The 26,031-nt window shown below is 37.8% G+C and overlaps 1 protein-coding gene across 1 annotated transcript; it reads right to left on the bottom strand.

The window, feature by feature from the left end:
• Window positions 1-719: 719 nt before the first annotated feature.
• On the bottom strand, window positions 720-25,776 carry LOC140847561 (ATP-dependent RNA helicase DDX3X-like). The gene is given in 18 exon segments (XM_073228268.1): window positions 720-2,997; window positions 2,999-3,024; window positions 3,223-3,356; window positions 3,630-3,783; window positions 4,008-4,125; window positions 4,196-4,377; window positions 4,595-4,739; window positions 4,867-5,011; window positions 11,520-11,680; window positions 11,761-11,859; window positions 12,107-12,192; window positions 13,239-13,374; window positions 13,717-13,816; window positions 13,895-14,050; window positions 14,708-14,828; window positions 17,400-17,447; window positions 22,978-23,038; window positions 25,650-25,776. Coding segments are annotated over 18 exon segments (1,953 nt in total). The 5' UTR covers window positions 25,677-25,776; the 3' UTR covers window positions 720-2,943.
• Window positions 25,777-26,031: the final 255 nt, after the last annotated feature.

Raw genomic sequence — 26,031 nt, forward strand, 5'->3', positions numbered from 1 at the left:
GGAGGGACCCTATTAAACATCAAGTTCCTCATATAGTTGCAGATTAATGATACTAAAATTAAAAAAAAACAATATAAATTTCACTTACAAAAATGTACTAACAGAAAAAAACCAACCATACACTGTCATTAATCCGTAATGTGCTCACCCTACCCTCTATAGAGATGGGATGTTCATTCCACCAGGACAGAAAGGACACTGAGATTCTCTATATTAAAAAAAAACATTTATAGCCTTTTATGATTTGTTTAACTGATTTGCTCTTTCATCTGTTAACTGTTCGTGGCTGCCTGCATTAGTGTGTTGTAATAATATATTATCATAGCACTGAAAGAACTGACATTGTGTAGACTGGACACCTATGCTATTTCTACTGTCACTTAACAGGGTAAATCTATTTCTTGATCCTTAACTAGATCCATGGAATACGCACTACACATATGAGCTTTTCAGATTTCTGTGACTTACAATGAAAATCCTGCTTCTCTATATTCCAACCTAAATTCCATCATCATTTACCCAAATATTAAGGAGCAGAAATGCTTCTGGCTTCATGAGCAAGCACTATTTCACAAATAGCTTTGGCATAATACCAAGAAATCTGACTTTCAATTCTTCAAGTTTAGAGTACAATTTCATTTCTACCTCATTAAGTCACAATTGAAAACAAAAAGGCTGAGTTCAACTTTTTCATTTTAATAAAAACAGAATAAATCCAGCACGTGCAGTGGTAGCCCCTAAAACAAATACAATTAGCACTAATAATCTTACAGTGCCGTGAAGTTCAATGTCTCCATTTAGAAAGTGTAAATGTTTTACTAACAACATTCGTTTTTAGTTTGCTAAAAGTTTCACATTTGTTAAAAGTGAAAATATTCCTGGTGGACAGAACATTGAAAAATTCACTCATTATGGGACTACCAAAGATAACCATGGTTGAGGATTGCAAATATGCTAGTTACTAAAAACCAAACCAAACATATACCTTAACAAAACTAACAGAACCTCTTGATAATGTGGATACTTACTTCACACCAGCGTTCACAAATGTTTCATGAATATTTTAAGTATATCAAAACCTTGGCATATTTTAATTTCAAGTTGCCCATTTTTCCTCAAATATTGTCAGGAAATTATTGGCTAGCTACACTGTCAATGATTAATCTGAGTCAAGCTTAATAAAACTTAACATCAAAAGCTCACACTACCCTGAAACACATTTTCACATACAGTGACGTTCAATATTTAAGTGCCAGTGTTTTTTCATAGTGTCCTTTGGTCAAGTTTCTCTAAACTTTCTACGAACACATTTAGGCTTACAAAAATAAATTATGTGTCAAAATGTTCAATGAATATTACACAAACTAGCAACAAAATGTATCTAAAATCTATTGTGTGCAAATAGATTTCAACGACCACTCTGTGGTTACAAGTAACATTTTAGAATCTATAGTTAACAAGCTGCCTTCAACCATCTCCAAGAGACAAAATAAGATTGGAATTTTAGAACACACACACGACGCATATATAAAATTCTCTGACTTTCCAGCAAGAACTTTGTAGAAAGTTATGGGGAAAATGTACAACAGTCTAAACCTCTACACTAAGTGTAATAGCACAATTAAGAAATGACTATACTACTTATGTTTTACAAGTCACAATATGAAATCTCTTGCACTTTATGATGTTTTTGCATTATGCCATCATGAAGATTAACTGGTAAAGATTACTGCATTCCAGACACAAAATTAGCAGAGAATTCAAAGTGGCAGAGGTATTTTTAGGGATGGGATATTATCTTTGGCCAAGTTAGGAAAGAGGCTATAAATACAATGGAATCCTATGAAACTAAGACAGAATTCAACTGCAGTATACAGAAATGACACCTTGTGCAGTGGAGTACGTATTTTCATCCTCTTTGATCTCAAGGATTTGTTTATTACTCTAATCTACAAAGTCTACAAATGTAAGCCATTTTAATATTTCACTGCAGTTTTAACAGACTGTGAGTCTGTATTAAAGCCTGATGTAAAATCCTGCTTATATCCTCTTGACCAAGAAACATCAACACTAGCATGCATTAAAGACTAAATTCTAACCCATTAAGAGGACTTATAAATTGCCATGGGTCAGTCATCTATTTAAATTTCACACATGGCCAGCATCAAAAACATCTTATTAAGAATGAAATCCCCTTCAAGCACCTATCAAACCTCTTAACTTTTCCTAACAGTATGCCCACATTTGCCTAACTTTACCGTAAATTTTAGGAGTTGTACTACTTGCAAAAAGTTTGAAGAATGCTTTGAAATATATATGGATACATTTGTACTTGCCACCTCAACACAGCTGGAATGGCTCAGAAGTTCTAAATGCCAAACCAGGATAGAGTGAGCAAATCACAGTACAATCTGCCACATTTTGAACTAATTCAGCTTTAAGATGTTCTTCCCAGTCTTCCTTTATGAAAATGTCTCAACACAAGCTACTGCCCAAGTTTTTTCCTTTACATTTATATCAAATTGATGATTCCTGCTAAGAGGCATTAGACCTGTGTGCCAAGGTTTGATTTTAGCCCAACCTCAGTATCTTTATTTGAATGACTGACATTTTGGGCATTAGTGAGCCAAAGGACATCAAAACGGTAAGTTGTTCTAAGTTTAAGTCACAATTAACAAACGATCCTTAGTCACAAAATTGTAAATGCAGTTTGGGCTGGGAATAAGCAGGAGGGGGGTTAATCCAAGCTACATCAATTAAATCTTTAAATCAACTTATTAATATACTGTTGACTACTGTTTTCTTCTTGGGTCTTTGAGCTTTCAGGGCAATCACAGTTGGTAATTGGACTGCAGTTCTTAAAGCTACACAATATGGTCTGGTTAGTTACATGTGGTTTCCAGATGAGGTTGTTTAAAAGGACGACTTTGTTGCAAAGCAGATTCAATTGCTCCACCAGCTGACAACCTGGAAGCTGTAATTTCCTACTTGTCCATCAACAGGTAGAGAAGCCTCCATAACCGCCTGTCAAGAGATGTTAAAAATAAATTAAGCCAGCACTTTTAAGTAACTTTTTTTCTCAAGTACTTGAAATATAAACATTGTAAAAGATAGCTACAGAATTGGATTTTGTGTTCTTTAGAAAATAAATTTCTCCACTAATTTATTCTTTGAAAAAAAGAAGTCTTTGCCAAAAATATGAAATGGAAAAAATTATGTTACCTCCACCAAATCCTCTGCTGCTGCTGTCACCACCTCCACCACTGTGGCTGCTGCTTGCATGACTACTACTAAAGACAGAACTGGTGGAACCACTGCTTTGTCGATAGTCTCTGGCACCAAATCCTCCACTGAATCTACAATTACAAGGAAAAAGTCTTTTAATGAACAAGAAATTCAATAAAAATAACAATTCCTGTCCCTAGACCCACTATTTCTGAGTTTTCAAACCAATTTCCAATGGGGTCAATTCCTCAAAGAGTGTTCCTGAAGACATGAGCAGTTAACATCAACATTTTTGACTCCACATCAGCCTTGCCAAGGCCAACCCTTATCCAAGTAGGCAAATTGTGCACAGTATTTTACTTAACCCCCATAGAGAAAATAAGAAGGCTGGAAACAATCCGTACCTCTCAGAATGTGCATGACTGCTACCCTTATAGTGGTGTTCATGAGCCATGTTTCCCAACCAAGATTTCACTTCTTGTTTAGCTTCAACAAGTAGATCCAACAAATCCTTTGTGATATTTCTATTTCTTTCATTAAAGAATGAGGTGGCAAGGCCTACAACAGTCCAAAAATGTATATAATGCCTGGATTTCTGTGAAGTTGCTCAGTGTTTTTACTTATATGCAGAATAGCTATAACTCAAAAATGTGACGTTACAATTCAAGTTAAACTGGAATACAAGTAACTGTTATCTGACACCTGATGGATGTCATGTCCACCTTCCCTTAAAAATAAAGGTTCTAGTATTTCAGATTCTGTGTCAAACTAAAACACTTTACCAAGGTTTCCTACATGTCCTGTACGACCAATCCGATGTACATATTCTTCAATATCACTTGGCAAATCAAAATTGATTACATGCTTCACATTTGAAATGTCTAATCCTCTTGCTGCCACCTGAAAAATAACTTTTGTTAAAAGAAACAATAGTCAAACATGCGCAACCCAAAAACAAAAACGTACTCACGGCCGTAGCCACCAGAATTGGGCTTTTTCCTGAACAGAACTGGTGAAGGGCCTCCTCCCTATCCCTCTGTGATCGATCTCCATGAATACTGGTACAAGCATATCCTTCACAGGATAAGAAATCCTCGAGAGAATCGGCACCCTTTTTGGTCTGCACAAACACTAACGTCAGTGAATCCTTCCCTGAAAAATTACATGGAAAATTTTGTTTACTAAGAGCAACAGGCGTAATTACCTTTTCTAAATATTAACTGGGTTGAATTCTGCACTAGGTAAACAAGCACTTGGAGCTAATAAAAACTTATCACTTAAGAAGGTAAGTGAAAGATAAGCTTGAGGCTAAAGAGACCCAAACTGATTTTTCTTACAACTAGCTGACACTATTTATAATTCACCTTACCTGCTGCATTTAAGAGGTCAAGCAAAAATGACCGTTTGTCTGACTCTTCCACCCAAACTACTTTCTGCGTGATGTTTTCAGAGGTAGAGCCAACTCTGCCTTCCGTCAGGAAGATATATTCATCCAAGAAATCATGAGCAAGCCACTGAAAAAAGGGAAAAATAAAACCCTGAAATATTATTACTCTAACTTTTTAACTATCTGAAGATACTCAAGTACTTATTAACAAATATGTTCTAAAAAAGGAAGTTGTATTTTTTCTAAAAAAACACCTGTATTCCCTTAGGAAAGGTAGCACTGAACATCATGGTGTGGCGAATACCCTTCCGTGGCATACTGCCTTGTTCAACTATACGACGTATCTGAGGTTCAAATCCCATATCCAGCATCCTATCAGCTTCATCCAACACTAAGTATCTGTAACAAAAAAACACCCCATTTAGGATCTGATGAGAAACTTAGTTGAATATAGTTGTGTCTTTAATTAAGCTTGATACATTTATCCAACATTCTTACTACACAAAGTACCTCAAGAAACACACTTAGTTCACACAAGCCAAGGAGACAATTACTTGCCTGTGTACAAATACAGGCTAACTGATATTTTTCAAAGACTATGTATAAAGTTGAAATAAAGATTAAACAATACTAATAAATAACTACAAAACGACCACTAATATTAAAGAAGCTTCATCTCGGAGGAGGGGCCAAGATGGTTGCGAGAGAAGGGCAGCGGAAATCTCCTCCTAAAACCATATATATTTTTGAAAATACAACAAGTACAACTATTCCTAAAAGAGAGGCCAGAAGATAACAGTACAAAAAACAGTAAGGCTACATCGACAGCTGCGAGAACTGATCACCTCACGAAGGAGGTAAGATACAAGCCAAGGCCTGGCAGGAGCTGAGCACTCTACCAAACCCAGCCCACCAGTGGGAGGAGAGGAGTTGGAGTGGGGAGGGAGAGGGAGCCCAGGTCTGCTAAATACCAAGCCCTAGTCATCCGCACCAGGATCACAGACACACAGTGCATGGTGTGCTGGATATAAGGGAAATGCAACGGTAAAACATGTGAGCAGGTCGCAACAGCTAGTGCCTTAGGGACAGAAGAAAAGCGAGTGCTTTTTGAAAGACTTAAAGAGACAGGGGCCTCACAGCAGCCAGGCACACTCAGCCCAGCAGCTGGGAATCCTGGGGAACTTCAGGCACCGTAACACTAACACCCTGAGCGGCAGTGCATTCCTGAAACCCCTCATGGTGATTAAACAGCCTCCTGTCAATTACCCTTCCTGAGTGGTCCCGCTGCAGCAGGAGAGCAGCCTGAGAGTAGCTGCGCCCACAGCAGCTGCCCAGGGCCTCCTTCACAGCCACCTGGGTCAGACTCAGAGGCTCCACGGCACGCGGCAGCCCAGCACAGACAGAGGAAGCCGGAACAGGGTGTGAAGGGTAGCTGTTATTGCAGGAGAACACACCCTGCGTGCCTACCTCTCCCCACAGGGCCCGGGGATGCCCCGATGGCTGCACTGCCTGTGGCAGTTCAGGAAATAAAACCAGAAGCTTCTCCTGGTGTGTGGGTGACCAGCACAGGCAGCGGAGAAGGGCAAGGTGACCAACAAGCAGAAAAGTACTTGGTGACACAAGCGCTACCTGCCTACAGCTACCTCTACCAATGTGAAAAGGCGGAGGAATTTGGTGCAGTCCAGAATTACCCAGACCACCCCAAGAGAGGGCCTGGGGAGATAGATTTAACCAAACTCCCTGAAAAACAATTCAATATTAACGTCATAACCATGCTGATGGACCTGCAGAGAAATATGCAAGAGCTAAAGGATCGAGTTAGGAGGGAGAGTACAGAAATAAAACAATCTCTGGAAGGACTTGAGAGCAGACTGGCTGAGGTGCCAGAGGCTGTTAATGGAACAGAGAGCAGACAACAGAAACACAGAGATTCTGAGGCAGATACAAGGATCTCCAGGAATGAAAAACCATTCAGAGAACTGTGTGACCAAGCCAGATGGGACAATACCCACATTAAAGGGGTAGCAAAAGAAGAAGAAGAGAGAAAAAGGGACAGAAGGTGTCTTTGAAGAAATAATTGCTGAAAATATCCCAAAACTGGGGGACGAAATAGTCTCTCAGAACATAGAAGACCACAAGGGACCCAGGGAGGACGACACCAAGACACAAGATTAAAACGGCACTGACCAAGGACAAGGCCAGAGTTTTAAAGGCAGCCAGAGAGAAAAGTTCACCTACAAAGGAAAACCATCAGGCTATCGTCAGACTTCTCAACAGGAAACTTACAGGCCAGAAGACAATAACATGATATATTTAATGCAATCAAACAGAAGAGCCTAGAACAATGAATACTGTGTCAAGCACAATTATCATTCAAATATGAAGGATGCATTAAACAATTCCCAGAAAAGCAAAAGTTGAGGGAATTTGCCTCCCACAAACCACCTCTACAGGGTATTTTAGAGGGACTGCTCTACATGGGAGCACTCCTAAGGCTAAATAGATGTCACTAGAGAAAATAAAATCACAGCAAAGAAAGCAGACCAACCAAACACTAACTAAACACAAAAAATGAAATCAACTATGTACAAAAGCGGTAAAGGAAACCCAAGGAGTACAGAATAAAACATGTAACATATAAAGCATGGAGGAGGAGGAATAAGAAGGGAGAGAAATCATGATCAGACTGTGAATGTAACAGCTTATTAAGGCAGTTTGTTAGACAGGTAGTAAAGACGCTACCCTTGAACATTTGGTAAACACAAATCTAACGTCTGCAATGGCAATAAAGACGTATCTTTCAATATTCACCCTAAATGTAAATGGATGGAATAAACCAATCAAAAGACACACAGTAACAGAATGGATAAGAAAGCAAGACCCATCTATATTCTGCTTAAGACACACACCTCAAACCCAAAGACATACACAGACTAAAATTCAAAAGATGGAAAAAGACATTTCACGCAAACAACTGGGAGGAAAAAGCAGGTGTTGCAGTACTAGTATCAGACAAAATAGACTTCAAAACAAAGAAAGTAACAAGCAATAAAGGACATTATGTAATGATAAAGGGGTCAGTCCAGCAAGAAGATATAACCATTGTACATATACATGCACCCAACACAGGTGCACCAGCATATGGGAAACAAATACTAACAGAACTAAAGGAGGAAAGAGAATGCAATGCATTCATTTTAGGAGACTTCAACAGACCACTTACTCCAAAGGACAGATCACCACCACACAGAAACTAAGGACACAGAGGCACTAAACAACACACTAGAACAGGTGGACCTAACAGACCTCTACAGAACTCTACACCCACACACATTCTTCTCAAGCGCATATGGAACATTTTCCAGGGCAGACCATGTATGAGGCCACAAAAAGAGCCTCAGTAAATTAAAGAATATAGAGATTTTACCAGCCACCTTCTCAGACCGCAAAGGTGTAAAACTAGAAATAAATTGTACAAAGAAAGCAAAAAGGCTCACAAACACATGGAGGCTTAACAACGTGCTCCTAAATAATCAATGGATAATGACCAAATTAAAAGAGATCAGGCAATATTTGGAGACAAATGACAACGCCACCACAAAGCCCCAACTTTTGTGGGACACGGTGAAGGCAGTTCTAAGAGGAAAGTGTATAGCAATAAAGGCCTATTTAAAGTCGGAAGAAAAATCCCAAATGAATAGTCTAAAGTCACTATTATTGAAACTGGAAGAAGAACAAATGAGTCCAAAGTCAGAGAATGAAGGACATAATAAAAATCAGAGTAGAAATAAATAAAATTGAGAAGAATAAAACAACAGAAAAAAATCAATGAAATGAAGAGGTGGATCTTTCAGAAAGTAAACAAAATAAGCCCCTAGGCAGACTTAGTAAGAGAAAGAGAAGAATCTACACACATCATCAGAATTAAAAGTAGGAAAGGAAAAATCACGATGGACCCCACCAAAATACAAAGAATTATTAGAGAATACTATGAGAATCTATATGCTAACAAGCTGGAAAACCTCAAAGAAATGGACAACATCCTAGAAAAGTACAACCTTCCAAGACTGAACAAGAAAGAAAGAGAAAATCCAAAGACACCAATTACTAGCAACGAAGTTGAATCAGTAATCAAAAAACTACTCAAGAGCAAAACCCCCGGGCCAGGTGGATTTACCACAGAATTTTACCAGACATACAGAAAAGACAGAATATCAATTTTCATTTCAGTTTTCCAAAAAATACAAGAGGTGGGCAAACTTACAAACTCATTCTACGAAGCCAGCTTCACTCTAATACCAAAACCAGGCAAAGACCCCACAGAAAAAGAAAACTACAGACCAATATCCCTGATGAACACAGATGCAGAAATACTCAATAGAATATTAGCAAACGGAATTCAAAAATACATCAAGAGGATCATAAACCATGACCAAGTGGGATTCATCCTAGGGACAGAGGATGGTACAACATTCGAAAATCCATCAACATCATCTACCACATCAACAAACAGAAAGACAAAAGCCAGATAAGCATCTCCACAGACACTGAGAAAGTGTTCGACAAAATCCAACATCCATTCTCGATAAAAACTCTCAACAATATGGATAGAGAGGGCAAGTTTCTCAACATAATTAAAGGCCGTATATGACAAACCCACAGCCAACATCATACTTAACAGTGAGAAGCTGAAAGCTTTTCTACTAAGATTGGGAACAAGACAGGGATGCCCACTCTCCCCATTGTTATTCGACATAGTAATGGAAGACTTAGCCATGACAATCAGACAAAACAAAGAAATACAAGGAATCCAGATCAAATCTTCCTGTTTGCAGATGACATGATATTGTACATAAAAAACTTAAACATTCCACCCCAAAACTACTAGAATCAATATCTGAATTCAGAAAAGTTGCAGGATACAAAATTAATACACAGAAAATCTGCTGCTTTCCTATACACTTACAATGAACTAGGAGACAGAGAAATTGGAAAAAAAATGCTATTCACAATTACATCAAAAAGATTGAAATACCTAGGAATAAAACCTAACCAAGGAAGTGAAAGACCTATATCCTGAAAACTACAAGACTCTTAAGAGAAACTGAGGTCACTAACAAATGGAAACTCATCCCATGCTCTTGCCTAGGAAGAATGAATATTGTCAAAAAGGCCGACCTCAGTAAAACAATCTTCAAATTTAATGCACTCCATATCAAAATACTACAGCATTCTTCAACTAACTGGAAAAACTCTAAAATTCACATGGAACTGCCAAAGACCCCAAACAGCCAAAGCAGTCCTGAAAAGGACGAATAAAGAGGGGGCATTTTGCTTCCCAACTTCAAGCTCTACTTCAAAGCCACAGTAATCAATAAAATTTGATACTGTCACCACAACAGACCCACAGACAAGTGGGACAGGATAGAGTCCAGATATTAACCCAAACATATATATTCAACTAGTATACGATAAAGGAGCCATGGATATACAATGTGGAAATGAAAGCCTCTTCAAGAGCTGTCATTTGCAAAACTGGGCAGATAGATAAAAGAGAATGAAACTGCATCATCATCTAACACAATTTACAACAATAAATTTGAAATGGATCAAAGACCTGAATGAAAGTCATGATACCATAAAACTCTCAGAAAAAAACATATGCAAAAATCTACTGGACATAAACACAAGCGACGTCTTCATGCACATACCTCCCCAGGCAAGGGAAACAAAAGCAAAGATGAACAAGCGAGACTATACCAGGCTGAAAACTTCTGTACAGCAAAGGACACCACCAGTAGAACAAAAAGGCATCCTACAGTATGGGAGAATATATTCATAAATGACAGATCCAATTAAAGGGTTGACATCCAAAATATATAAGAGCTCATGCACCCCAACAAACAAAAAGCAAATAATGTAATCCAAAAATGGTCAGAGGAGCTGAACTAGAGAGTTCTCCAAAGAAACTCAGATGGACAACAGAAATATGAAAAGATGCTACACATCACTAGTCATGAGAGAAATGCAAATGAAAACCACAATGAGATATCATAACATGGTGGTATGGATCACCAGCACCAAAAAAACAAATGACAAATGTTGGCGAGGTTGTGGAGAAAGGGGAACCCTCCTACACTGCTGGTGGGAATGTAAATTAGGTTCAACCATGTGGAAAGCAGTATGGAGGTTCCTTAAGAAACGCAAAATAGAAATACCATTTGACCCCGGAATTCCACTCCTAGGAATTTACCCTAAGAATGCAGCAGCCCAGTTTGAAAAAGACATACACACCCCTATGTTTATCGCAGCAGTAGTCACAATTGCCAAGAAATGGAAGCAACCTAAGTGTCCATCACGAGATGAATGGATAAAAAAAAATAGTGCTACCTATACACAATGGAGAATTATCCAGCTTCAAAAAGAAAAAAATCCTGCCATTTTCAACATGGATGGAGCTAAAGTTTATTATGCTCAGAGAAATAAGCCAGGAGGAGAAAGACTAGTACCAAATCATCTCACAAGTATGTGGAGTAGAAGAGCTAAGAAGAAACTGAAGAAACAAAACAGCAGCAGACCCAGAGAACCCAAGAATGGGCTGACAGTTACTAAAAGGAAAGGGACTGGGGAGGATGGGTGGGAAGGGAGGGATAAGGGGGTTAAAAAAGAAAGGGGCATTATGATTTGCATGCATAATATGCGGGGTGGTGACACGAGGAGAGCTTTGCAACAGAGACAGAAGTAGTGATTCTACAGCATCTTCATATGCTGATGGACACTGACTGTAATGAGGTTTGCGGGGGGAGGCTTGGTGATGGGGGGAGGATAGTCAATATAAAATTCCTCATGTAACTGTAGATTAATGATACCAAAACAAGCTACATCTCAGATACAGAAATTAACTTACTTGCAGAAGTCTAATCCAATTTTTCCTCTTTCCATCATATCCAGTAGACGCCCTGGAGTGGCAACTAACAAGTGACACCCACGTTCTAAATCTCGAATCTGCTGACCAATATCAGCACCACCATAAACCACACAAGGGTGAACTCTAGACCGGTATGAAAACTGTAAGCAAAGGATTCATTGGGTAGTCAGAAATGTATCACTAATTAAAAACAGCAACAATAAGTAAAATGCATATTTACTTTTCTGGCTTCCTCATAGATCTGTACAGCCAGTTCTCTTGTAGGAGCTAAAACTAAGGAAACTGAGTATTGTTTACGGCGTCCATACCTTCCAATTTCCTAAAAAGGAAATTTCATGAATTAAACTTAAAGACCCAAAGTTTGTTTATTCTTTAAAAAATTCTTGACATCAAAATTCCCTCTGTAATGTAAAAATTACATGCAAAACTGGCTTTCTGTAGGATAATCAGACTGAAAACAACATTTAAAAAATGAAAATAAAGTACACATCACTTAGAAAGAAGGGTCCCAACAAATATTTTGGTAAGTCTTCCAATGAAAAAACTTCTTACAATGATTTCTTTACCTTCACAGCCCTCAAAGCCTTGCCTGGACCATCTCCATAAATCTGACTTAAGATGGGTAAGAGAAATGCTGCTGTTTTTCCAGAGCCTGGAAGAAAATAATTTTATGAAGTATTCCAAACACCCTCTTGGGTAAGAAAATTTTACTCTACGCCTGATTTTCTGGAAAACATAGTATGTTTACACAGCAAAGCAAAAAGTGCCAGCTGAGGAACTTCTGTGAACATTTTACACAATGCACTATTCAAGTCTCTGCATTTTAATTTACACAGAAACAACCATTTTGCTTTCTCCTGCATCCACTTCCACTTCCATACTGTTTTGGTATATACACTGTTGGAATGTGAAGCAAGAGTCAGCCATTCCAAAGAGTCCAAAAGAGGGTTCTCGGGGCCAGCATGTCTCTGCCGTTGGAAAACTGCGGTTGTTTCAGGAAGACTCATTGAGAAAGCAGGCAGTGGCGTTAACTTAAAGGCCACAATTAGGTACAAAAGATGGGCAAGCATGGTAATGATTGGGTTAGCCAAATCTGAACACAGTGGACACAATCAGTGTGACAAATCAGATAAAGGTGGTTGGCTAAAACCTCTCCACCAAGTGGACGCCTGAAGCAGTTAGTTTGTGACATGTGCATTAACTGTTGTAAAACTTACTATACACCTAGTGTAAGACATATATAACAGTGATTGAGAGAAGTTATATCAACTTTAAATTCAAATGACTCAAAATTTGTAATACATCCAAGCAGAAGTTTTAATACTGTTCTGCCATCTATAACCCATCCTAAATTAAGAATAAATTACTATTCCCGCCCTCCTCCATTCCCCAATTCCCAAAATACTCTCTTCCTCTCCCCAACCTAATTGTTATGGATCACAGGATCTTCCCTTGTTCTGTTGCAGCAGTATCAAACTGACAATTTGTTACAGACCTCCCCAAGATACCCTGAGGAGACACACTGATTCCATCCAACGGATCCAAAGACACAGGTTAAAAGAGACGTCACCAACTAACCTTTACCTAGCTGAAAACCAAGCTAATAAACACAGTACTCAGGTGTCCCTACACAATGTGCTACTTTTAGCGCTAGTCTAGGTAAGATACTGACTTCTAAACTGCATCAAGTGGGCTTACCTGTTTGGGCACAAGCCATCAAGTCTCTCTTTTCTTTAATAATGGGAATGGCATGCTTTTGCACTGGAGTTGGACGAGTGTAACAAGTAAGCTCAATGTTCCCCATGATAATTTCTCCCATCTCAACATCACTGAACTGTAAAGAAATTTAACCAGATCAAATATACACAAAATGAGAAATACACTACCCATTGTAATTTGTTTTATAATACAAGAATGGAAGAAGCCAACTAAATGCCTACCTACTCATGACAAGATTACATCTGCTTTCATTTTAAGTAAAATCATCATGGTATTTTTTAAGAAAGTGGACTAATGTTCAAACACTGTTGGTTCTTCCTCAGACACATTTTTCTTTCAGCATTACTGATAATGGTAACATTAAAAAATACCAGTTTCTCCTTTTTCATAATCCAATGAAGTTTTCAGTAGTAACTTTAATAAAGAATTGTTAAAAAAGTAAAACAAAGTCACTTACACTTTCAATATGTGGAGGACAGTTATTTCCAGTTGCCTCTACTGGTATATCATCATACTTCTCAAAGTTAATCCCAGTGTTTCTTCCAGAAAACAGTTCCCTGAAACCAAATTATTATAATGCAGAATTATACTAGCTAGTAAGTTGTCATAACAATCAACACCTTTCATAAACTCACTGCTCCAAGCGTTCACTTGGTGGAAGTGGTTTTGACCAATCATCTTCATCTGATCTGTCACCCCAACAACTTTGTCCACTGCATTCAAATTTGCTAAAGCCAGTGCTGACATGACTGCCAACACCATCAGAGCCACTTTGTCCACGATCATCAAACCTAACCAGAACAATTTGCCAAAATATGTCATTTAGCCAAAACCATGTTATCATCTTTCTAGAAATATATATTAGTTAAACATTTTTGTCACAAGGACATTTCAGATGCCAAAACTCAATATTAACATCTCAATTTGTGAAATAAGGTCCTCTACTTAACCAATGGTTATACATAGTGGATACATTTCCAATTTTAGAAAACCAGCATTGTTCTTTCCTTTTTTTAACAATTGTGCAGCTTAGAACAAGTCTCAGATGCTAAAAATTAAGTTCTACAATACATTTAACTAGTATAAACTTTACATCTGAATTTTGAAACAGATTAACCCACAAATGTAAGAGAAGAAAGAAAAGAAAGAATCTTAGTCTTGTTTGTAAAAAATAATACAGGAGCAAATAGATACTAAATTCGTGAGATCAGTTTATCAAAATTGTGCAATCATAAAAAAATGTTTAAACCAACACAAAAAAATCATACGATTAAATAAATACAAATAACACTATCAAATCGCATATTTCTACTGCATGTAAATGAACATATTAAATCAATAAAGATCTTTGAGCTAACAATACTACACCAACATTTGCTTAAAATTTGCAATAGAACAATGGTCCATTAATGATGACGAAAGATCAACAAAATAATATAGTAATTTACCTTCCCCTTGATCTACTTCCATGATCACTGAAGTAACTGGGCTTTTCTCTTGTATCTCGAGACCCAAAACTGCAGTAGGCATCCTTATCTTTACAACTCCACCCTGATCGGTCTTTATCATCTAATCCTCCCAAACAAACAAACAAAAAAAGAAAAAAAAATATGACATAATTCTGATCTTTCCAAATAAGGAGGTTTTTCAGTCTTCTTTTAAACTTTCAAGCTTGTAGGACACCAAGGGTCAATGGATTTACTTATGTAAAACATGGGAAAAGAGAACTGAAAGATTTAGGTAGTAGGTTTTCACCAGCAAATAGTCCTTCACTGCCTTAAATCCTCTTTTCTGCTAGAAATTACTGCAGTAAACAAAGTAACCTCATGGTCTTAACAACAATGCACTAAATGAACACACCCTTAAAAATTAGGTTTACATGTAACTAAAGTATATTACTTTTACATTGACCATAAGACACACAATTTATATTCCATTCAAGTATCATGGTTTGCTATACTCCAAAAACCTAGGCTTATTCCAATAAGATTATTTTGAAAAGACCATAGTTAATACTACTTAAAAGCTGGGCCTGCTCTCTCAGAGAAATTTCAAGTGCCTCTCCCAAATCTTTACCTTCAGAAATAAGTAAGTAGCTAGGGCAACTCTACCGAAGCATTTTAGTTATGCCCACCCCTAAATATCTCACAAAGCATTATACAAAACGAGGTAAATTTAAAATAAGTATTATTGCCAGACAATACACCTTCTGGAATTCCCAATTTAACTAAAGGTTAATTAATCTGAGGTATTGTTAGTAGCCTAGGGAAAACAAAATGAATAGATACACTACATGATTACTGAGAAACATGTCAGATATACTAGGACAAAAAGTTTCAAATTTTATAATGGCTGAAGCACTAAATTCTAGGAACTGAATTATGCTTTATCTACTTCTTATGGGATCTATATAGTAAATAAGTGGCATTGTGAAAACACAACTTAGTCAATTAGAAGACTTGGAGAAGGCAACTTGGTAGGAACTTTATCAGCAGTGATATAAATATGAGAAGTCAGTTGAACATCTTCAATACATACGCAATGTTCTAGCTTACTCTTACAAGAAATAAATTAAGAGAATGTAAACAGCGTGAAAAGAGTTTTAATATTTCTATTTGACTTCAGTGCACTTTTAAAATGTCTTCAAAGGTATCCACATATAAAATAAAGCTACCTGTATTCAAAAACTACCACTGGATTTTTTGAAATGATCCTCAACTTAAGGAATAAACCACAAAACATTTACAGCGGGTAGATTTTTCAGGAAGAACTCTAAATTATGAAACATGTACCACATTTGTCAAAACTTTTAACAGCCTCTGAACTTCCAGAAAGGTTCCTCACTCTGTTCTCATGAAAATCTCCCTGTTTTTGAATTTACCTTACATGAGGTATTGGTAAGCACCTCCCCATTTCAGTATTAAAAAACCAAACAAACAGTTGGTGTAAACGTTATTTGCATAGGTACACTTACATAAACTATTGTCAAATAGTAGAGTACAACAATGTTGGATCAAGCTTGGTGACAACACAGGTATATCAAGGAAAAAAGAAAACTCCACTATCTCCCTTGCCTAATTTCCTAATTGGACAAGTCTCTAAGGCACATCTACAGACATTGAAAAGTTCAAAGTAAACTCACTCCACAAGCTGATAAAAACCAGAATCAGACACTTTATTAAATTTATAGCTCCACCATTTGCCAGATGGATGAGCCACAGCCATTAGCAGGCTGACTGTTGAATTTTTAAGATCTGTCCCAAAAACTTCTGAAGGTACTGACAACTCCCTTTAAAAACACTTAATATGCTCTGGATGCTATGCCAGCAAGATACACTGAGGAGAACTCATTAACACATTTCATAACTCTGCAGTTACTTTGAAAAAAACCCCTAACATTAGCTAAATTACCTTCTGGTAGACCTACACACACTTAAAAGTTTAATTCAGGAAAACTACAGACCTCAAGCTATAGGTTATCGTCTCCCTTACTGAAATACCCTCCAACCCTTACTTATTTACCAGTCTTTATTCTTTCCTTTCAGCTTTAAGTATTTTTCCTGACCTTTCCCTTCTTTCTAAAATTTCAGTCACCCAAGTGGTTCTAACAATATATTTAATAAGCTATCGCCACTCTACATTAAGAAATCAACAGTAAAATATATTCAGGATTTCCATAACATTTTAGGCAAAACCTTTCAAATGAAGCAGTTCAGGCAAAAAGCTATGATCAGAGAATCTATCCAACTTACTAAGAGTGCACAAGCTTGTACTCCTGCAATTAACTATTCTACAATAAACCTGTTATCAGGTGGCTTAATACATGTGCAGTTTTAATCTACATATTTAATACAGACACACACATTTTCAAAGTGAAATCAATCATGTTGTCAATGTTTATAGATACAGCCCCAGACTAGTGGGAACTGTTAACAGTAAAATTATACTAGTGAAAGTGGGTCAAAAGAAGTAACTCTCAGTTACTTAAAATTAGATGAACCTTTTCAAAGTTAGGAAGTGCTTGTTCTTGAACAAGAGAAAACGTGTACAGACTTCCCAGTTACCTCATTTTCCCTAGGCTAAATAAGTCATCTCTAAGCATACAAAATGTTGGATACAAAGTTGCTTTTAATCACGTACCTTTAGATGCTTCTCTGTTCCTTAAGTGAGGAGGTATATAACGCCCTTCTAAGCGAAAAACAAAAATTAAAAGCCCATTATAGCATCCAACACACAGCTTTTTACAAAAGCAAGCTTTAAAGCCTCCCTTAAAAGTTGTTTCGCAGTAGGTAATAAATACCAAAAAATAAATTACTGCTTAATTAATATAATTTTTACCCTAAAATTGAAGGGTGGGAGACAAGTCTGGAAAATTGGGAACATAGATTAAGAAATATTCCTCATATCAAATTCAGTTCAGTTACTAATAGTTACTTAACAAACACTATAAAGGGCTATCTCTTACTTAACTTGCATGAATTCTAACATATAGCAAGTATGACCATCACTGTAAAAACCTAAGAGTATATCCTCAAAAAACATACCATCTGAAAAAGATATTTCATGCAAACCATAGGGAGAAAAAAGCAGGTGTTGCAGTAGTAGTATCAGACAGAATAGACTTCAAAATCAAAACAAAGAAAGTAACAAGAGATAAAGAAGGACATTACATAATGATAAAGGACTCAGTTCAACAAGAGGATGTAACCTTTATAAAAATATATGCACCCAACACAGGAGCACCATGATATGTGAAACAAATACTAACAGAACTAAAGGAGGAAATAGAATGCAATGTATTCATTTTAGGAGACTTCAACACATCATTCACTCCAAAAGACAGATCCACCACACAGAAATTAAGTAAGGACAGAGAGGCACTGAACAACACACTAGAACAGATGGACCTAATAGACATCTATAGAACTCTACACCCAACAGCAACAGGATATACATTCTTCTCAAGTGCACATGGAACATTCTCCAGAATAGACCACATACATACTGGCTCACAAAAAGAGCCTCAGTAAATCCAAAAAGATTGAAAATCTACCAACCAATTTTTCAGACCACAAGGTATAAAACCAGAAATCATACTAAGAAGGCAAAAAGGCTCATAAACACATGGAGGCTTAACAACACACTTCTAAATAGTCAAGGGATCAACGACCAGATTAAAATGGAGATACAGAAATATATGGAAATAAATGACAACAACAACACAAAGCCCCTACTTCTGTGGGATGCAGCGAAAGCAGTCTTAAGAGGAAAGTATATAGCTATCACGGCACACATGAAGAAGGAAGAATAATCCCAAATGAATAGTCTAACATCACAATTATCGAAACTGGAAAAAGAAGAACAAATGAGGCGTAAAGTCAGCAGAAGGAGGGACATAATAAAGATCAGAGAAGAAGTAAACAAAATTGAGAAGAATAAAACAATAGCAAAAATCAACGAAACCAAGAGTTGGCTCTTTGAGAAAATAAACAAAATAGATAAGCCTCTAGCCAAACTAATTAAGAGAAAAAGAGAATCAACACAAATCAAGAGCATCAGAAATGACAATGGAATAATCATGACAGACCCCTCAGAAATACAAAGAATTATTAAACACTACTATGAAAACCTATATGCCTTTGCTGGAAAACCTAGAAGAAATGGACAACTTCCTAGAAAAATACAACCTCCCAAGACTGACCAAGGAAGAAACACAAAAGTTAAACAAACCAATTACAAGCAAAGAAATTGAAACAGTAATCAAAAACTACCCAAGAACAAAACCCCGGGGCTGGATGGATTTACCTCGGAATTTTATCAGACACACAGAGAAGACATAATACCCATTTTCCTTAAAGTGTTCCAAAAAATAGAAGACTAGGGAATATTTCCAAACTCATTCTATGAAGCCAACATCACCCTAATACCAAAACCAGGCAAAGACCCCACCCAAAAAGAAAATTACAGACCAATATCCCTGATGAATGTAGATGCAAAAATACTCAATAAAATATTAGCAAACAGAATTCAACAGTATATCAAAATGGTAACACACCATGACCATGTGGGATTCATGCCAGGGATGCAAGGATGGTACAGCATTCGAAAATTCATCCACATCATCCACCACATCAACAAAAAAAAAAACAAAAACCACATGATCATCTCCATAGATGCTGAAAAAGCATTTGACAAAATTCAACATTCATTCATGTTAAAAACTCTCAGCAAAATTGGAATAGAGGGCAAGTACCTCAACATAATAAAGGCCATATATGATAAACCCACAGCCATCGTCATACTAAACAGGAAGAAGCTGAAACTTTTCCTGTGAGATCAGGAACAAGACAGGGATCTCTTGTTGTTCAACATAGTACTGGAGGTCCTAGCAATGGCAATTAGACAGAAAAAGGAAATACAAGGCATCTAAATTGGTAAAGAAGACATCAAACTGACATTATTTGTAGAAGACGTGATATTGTACTAAAAGAACTCTAAAGACTCCACTCCAAAACTACTAGAACTGATATTGGAATACAGCAAAGTTGAAAGATAAAAAATTAATACACAGAAATCTGTGGCTTTCCTATACACTAACAATGAACCAATAGAAAGAGCAATCAGGAAAACAATTCCATTCACAACTGCATCAAAAAGAATAAAATACCTAGGAATAAAGCTAACCAAAGAAGTGAAAGACTTATAACTTAAAAACTATTAGACACTCTTAAGAGAAATTAAAGAGGACACTAATAAACTCATCACATGCTACTGGCTAGGAAGAATTAATATTCTCAAAATGGCCATCCTGCCCAAAGCCATCTACAGATTCGATGCAATCCCCATCAAATTACCAACAGCATTCTTCAATGAACCAAAACAAGTAGTTCAAAAATTCATATGGAAACACCAAAGACCCCAAATATCCAAAGCAATCCTGAGAAAGAAGAATAAAGTAGGGGGGGATCTCACTCCCCAACTTCAAGCTCTACTACAAAGCCATAGTAATGAAGACAATTTGGTACTGGCACAAGAACAGAGTCAAAGACCAGTGGAACTCATTAGAGACTCTAGACATTAAGCCAAGCATATATGGTCATTAATATTCAATAAAGGAGCCACGGGCATACAATGGGGAAATGATGATGCTGGCAAAACTGGACAGCTACATGTAAGAGAATGAAAGTGGATCACTATCTAACGCCATGCACAAAAGTAAATTCAAAATGGATCAAAGACCTTAATGTAAGTCATGAAACCATAAAACTCTCAGAAAAAAACGTAGGCAAAAATCTTTTAGACATAAACATGACTGACCTCTTCTTGAACATATCTCCCTGGGAAAGTAAAACAAAAGCAAAAATGAACAATTGGCACTATATTATTAAGCTGAAAACACTGTACAGCAAAAGACACCATCAATAGAACAAAAAGGAACCCTACAGTATGGGAAAAAATATATTTGTAAATGACAGATCTGATAAAGGCTTGACATCCAAATTATATAAAGGACTCACCCACCTAAACAAACAAACAACAAATAATCCAATTAAAAAATGGGCAGAGGAACTGAACAGACAGTTCTCCAAAAAACAAATACAGATGGCCAGCAGACTCATGAAAAGATGCTCCACATCGCTAATTATCAGAGAAATGCAAATTTAAACCACAATGAGGTATCACCTCACACCAGTAAGAATGGCTGCCATCCAAAAAACAAACAACAAATGTTGGCGAGGCTGTGGAGAAAGGGGAACCCCCCTATACTGCTGGTGGGAATGTAAATTAGTTCAACCATTGTGGAAAGCAATATGGAGGTTCCTCAAAACGCTCAAAATAGACTTACCATTTGACCCAGGAGTTCCAATCCTAGGAATTTACCCTAAGAATGCATCACTCTACTTTGAAAAAGAAAGATGCACCCCTATGTTTATCGCAGCACTATTTACAATAGCCAAGAAATGGAAGCAACGTAAGGGTCCATCAGTAGATGAATGGATAAATAAGATGTGGTACATATACACAATGGAGTATTACTCAGCCATAAGAAGAAAACAAATCCTAAAATTTGCAACAACATGGATCGAGCTAGAGGGTATTATGCTCAGTGAAATTAGCCCGGTGGAGAAAGACAAATACCAAATGATTTCACTCGTATGTGGAGTATAAGAACAAAGGAAAAACTGAAGGAGCAAAACAGTAGCAGAACCACAGAACCCAGGAATGGACTAACAGTTACCAAAGGGAAAGAGATTGGGGAGAACAGGAGGGTAGGGAGGGATAAGGGCGGGGAAGAAATGGGGCATTATGATTAGCATGTATAATGTGCTGGGTGGGGAAAGGGGAAGGCTGTGCAACACAGAGAAGACAAGTAGTGATTCTACATCTTACTATGCTGATGGACAGTAACTGTAATGGTGTTTGTGGGGCATACTTGGGGTAGGGGAGAGCCTAGTAAACATAATGCTCTTCATGTAAGTGTAGATACATGATAACAAAATAAAAATTAAAAAATTAAAAAAAATACACCATCCTACTATGCTGATGGACAGTGATTGTAATGTTGTATGTGGGGGGAACTTAAGTGATTGGGTGAGTCTAGTATACATAATCTTCTTCATGTAATTGTACATTAATGATACCAAACAAACAAACAAAAAACACAGATCTGAGGGGAAAAAATTCACTAAATCAACTCCAATTACCCAAAAATAAGGCTTTGTTTCTATTCTGGTAAATGAAGTCCAAGTTAATTAAAGAGCAGGGAAAGGAAAATGACGGTAAGAATAGTGTGTGTTACCTTGACTTTTTGTTAAGTGAACAGCCTGGTCTATCACCAAGGAATGAAAACACTTAATCTACATAGTAGAAGAAAAACGTCAGTTTTATACCTTAAAACTCAAATTTTAATCTCTAACTTTCAGACTGAATCAAGTATCCCAAACCGTTAGAATTAAATTATTCACATAATGGCAAATACCATTACATGAACTAACCACATACTTGAAGAAGTTTTCAAAGGGTATCCACTGCTTTCCTGCAAGCCTGAGCCCAAGGTGAGATCAGCTGCCATGATAAACCACCACCAATTCCTCTCCCTACCCAAACAGTAATGTCTATGAAGTCCTCAAAACAGGAAATCAAGCCAACTCTGCTTCCCCAAAGAACAAAATTTTTCAAGAGCTAACAAAGAGATCTAGAAAGATTTTTAAAAATTTAATACAGCTGACTTTCTATTTATTTTATTTTGGCATCGTATAATTACATGAGCAACATTACGGTTACTAGATTCACAGTACCACGTCCCCACCATACAACTGACATTTTAAATTCTCACTACCACCTAACAACCCATACGGCCTAGTTCTATTTGTCTCAGATTCTTCATGGGAAATAAATGGCAGTAATTTAACACATAAACAAATACAGTTTCTGAACAATATGGTATCAGTTCAGGTAATTTCACAGACAGAACATGTTTCCCACTTTCTTCATGCTTGTCTAGGAAACAACAAGAAGAATGTATTGTTACTACATTAATTTTCTTCTAAACCAAGTTACCACTCAAAAAGAACCACAAGTCTCTTACTGTGCAGACTTGTCAATGTAATTCATGTGGAAAACAGAAGGGAAAAAAGCTTAAATTTAAAATTAGCAAATACAATGACATGTGAACATTAAGCTAATGAAGATTTTAGAGAGAAAAAAAATTACTTACTGCTTGTTGTACTTCCTCCTTCACTTTGATTATCAGAGGATTTCAGGTCTAGACCAGCAAACTGAAAGATAAGATATTAACAGCTCACATGCTGACACACGCATTACTACACTACTAATGTAAAAATCAAGTATAGGTAGCATTACAAACAAAATACAAAATTCAACACTTAACATTCCCTTTAACCCTATAGCCTTTAACAGGCTAGCTGCCCTGCCTGCAGCTGTTAAGAATGCCTTTTAAAAATTTTAAGTATAGTTGATACACAGCATACTACTGATTTCAACTGTACAACATAGTGATTCAATACTTATACCCATTATGAACTGCTCACCATGAAAAATGTAGTTGCTGTCACCAAAGATACTAAAAATTACTTATAAACGCTACAAAGGACAAATGCAAAAGGCAGGACGCCAGAACCCCACTACAGACAGCTCAAACACCTTCATTCAAAGCAATTTTCCCTGCAAAAATTTTCCTTACTAAAAGATCTTTAATTATCAAACTAAATTGTTAATAATTTCTCAAAGCCACTCGTTTTCTGCTTGGTATTCTTTTAAGCCTAAAAACATCTACCCGACAAACGTTTAGCACAATTTGCAATCTCCTTAAATCACCTTATCTCAAGACTGATCAACTATTCAATTCGGTTATTCCCTAAGCAGAAACCCACCCCTCATCACCAACTGGCAGTTAAGCATTGTGGCACTTTAGTAACACTGGATCATTCAACTGAAAAGCAGTTATTTCTCGCATTTCAGATTATATATAGTGTGGCACAACTGACATTTCATTCTTGTAAAAGTCTGTGTTCAATCTCAATTCCTACCTGCCAACACACTGGTGAGATTTCAACACCATAGAAAATGGTTATTCCACTTTGTTGCAGTGTAATTAACCAAAGAAGCTTAATTAAGTTCTATTTAGAAGCAGAACAGTTATATACACCAAACAACAACAACCACCACCACCACCCACAAAGAGCAATGAGGAATGTCACCAAATGTTACTAAGACAATAATGTTTATAAACACTGGGGTAAAAGTTCAAGATAACATTACCAAATTACACCAAGGGTCAACATTAACGCATTAAATCTGAATGATCACTTTTCCTGGACGAATTTGTTTACTACTTAATTCTAATGAGCCACGGGGTGTAGTTTTTCGAGAGTTAAACAGATTCCATTTGCACAGAAAATTTTACACGTCTGAATGCTTTGCTCTAGATTTATGTTCAACTTTTGTGCTCTTTTAAACACGTCAAATCTCATAAAATTGCAGGCTTTTAACATAACGCATCGTTAGCAGGAAAACATCCTCATAAAAGCAAGCGATGAAATCTATCAAATCCCTTAACTATACATGTAACTAAAATTTAGGCACAATTAGTGTCATTAAGATTCTTTCACAATTTAGTAGGAGTTTGTCAGTTTGTGTAAAAAGTTATGCTCTATAAATTCCTTCTACTAAACGTGGAAGACATAAGGTGTGCCTTCAAAGTGCAAAACGACTCACTGTTTCTCTGGAGAAAACAGAAAAATGAAATAGAGCCCTCCTGGCTACTCAGACTACGTATCCTTTCCCCCATTCCCAGTATTTCGGCGAAAAATGTATTCTACTTAATTAGGGAAATCCTTAGCTTTGACTATTTCAAGGTTTCTCTCCTTAGGCACAATAAAGTCAGTAACAAAAACCTTATCTACTCAGCTGATCCACTGTCAAAGTATTTCTCGTCTCGTTAACCCCACAGTTGAATGATTAACAGAAGGACACGACCACCACAATGTACCACTCCGCAAATACACACGGCCCATGGCTAAACACTCATCCCGCGACTTTACTGATTTAGGAGAGGGAGTAGGGCAGCACTAGATGCCTAACCTCCCAAGAGTCTTCCAGCCTGCGTCCAGCTTCCCTTATCTCCAGTCACCGGTTAAGGGAGGCACACAGAGGCCGTCTGTCCCTCGTCTAGTGACTCTTCGGCTCTCCTGCATTACAGAACTTTCCACTACCGAAACGCGGCCTCGTCTTCGGCAGCACCCGGGTATTACAAGGAGGCTGAAGGCCCGCAAGACAAAACTAAATAACCGATGCATAGTTTATTTTGTAGTCAGTCATTCGGCGGCCCCGCTCCCACCGACCCAGATCGGGTGGGCCTGAGCCTGGTAACCCGACCACAGCGAGGCACAGCCAAACAGCCTAAACAAAGGGGCCGCCGCCATTACCGCTACGAGACGGCCCCACTCCTTCCCGACGCTCTCCCATTCCGCGGCCGCCAACTACTCTCATCCGCACACCAACGACACTGCCAAGCTTTAATCAAGGCCGACCAATGACAACCAGGCCCCTCGTACCCCTTGGCGTACTTCCATCCATCTACTAATTAGTTATCGCAGCACACGCGCACACACACAAAAGCCGCCACTGTGGGCAGCCGGGTAAGATACCTGAGGGGAGCCTGTCCCAAGCAACAGTGAAACTCGGCAATACTGCCGCCTCTGCACAAGCTTAACAGGGTTTTTTTCGTCAGCCTAGACGCCCACTCACCGCAAGGCACAGACACCCAGGGGTAGGAAACTTTAAGGCGTCTAGTTTCCATTACGCCATAGGCTACCTTAAGCAGGGAAGGGGGAGCACGCACAGCCCAGAAGGCACATTTCGGCTTACCTGCTGGTCCAGCTCGAGCTCACTCATGCCAGAAGGGAACCGACGAACCGGAGCTTTTCACCTTCCATCCAGCGTTGTCCGTTCTGTGTATTCCACTTAGGTTCTCCGGGGAACCACCCTCTTTACATATACATGACTAAATCTCGTTAGATCTGCTTATAACCTCGCGGGATCTCCGGTTAATCGCGTTCCCGAAAGCCCTCAGTACTCGCGAGAGCTTTATTACTTCCGTCCTTCGGCAACGTCTTGGAATTCTGGGGAGCTGAGAATAACCCGTCATTCCTCGACTATCGCGAGAGCTTAAACGTAGTGCCAAATTCCCTGTAAATCCTCTCCTCCTCCGTGTTTACGTAGTTTTCCTTCTTTGCTGAGCTGGCGTTCT

The sequence above is a fragment of the Manis javanica genome, chromosome Y (genome assembly GCF_040802235.1).
Source record: "Manis javanica isolate MJ-LG chromosome Y, MJ_LKY, whole genome shotgun sequence".
NCBI lineage: Eukaryota > Metazoa > Chordata > Mammalia > Pholidota > Manidae > Manis > Manis javanica.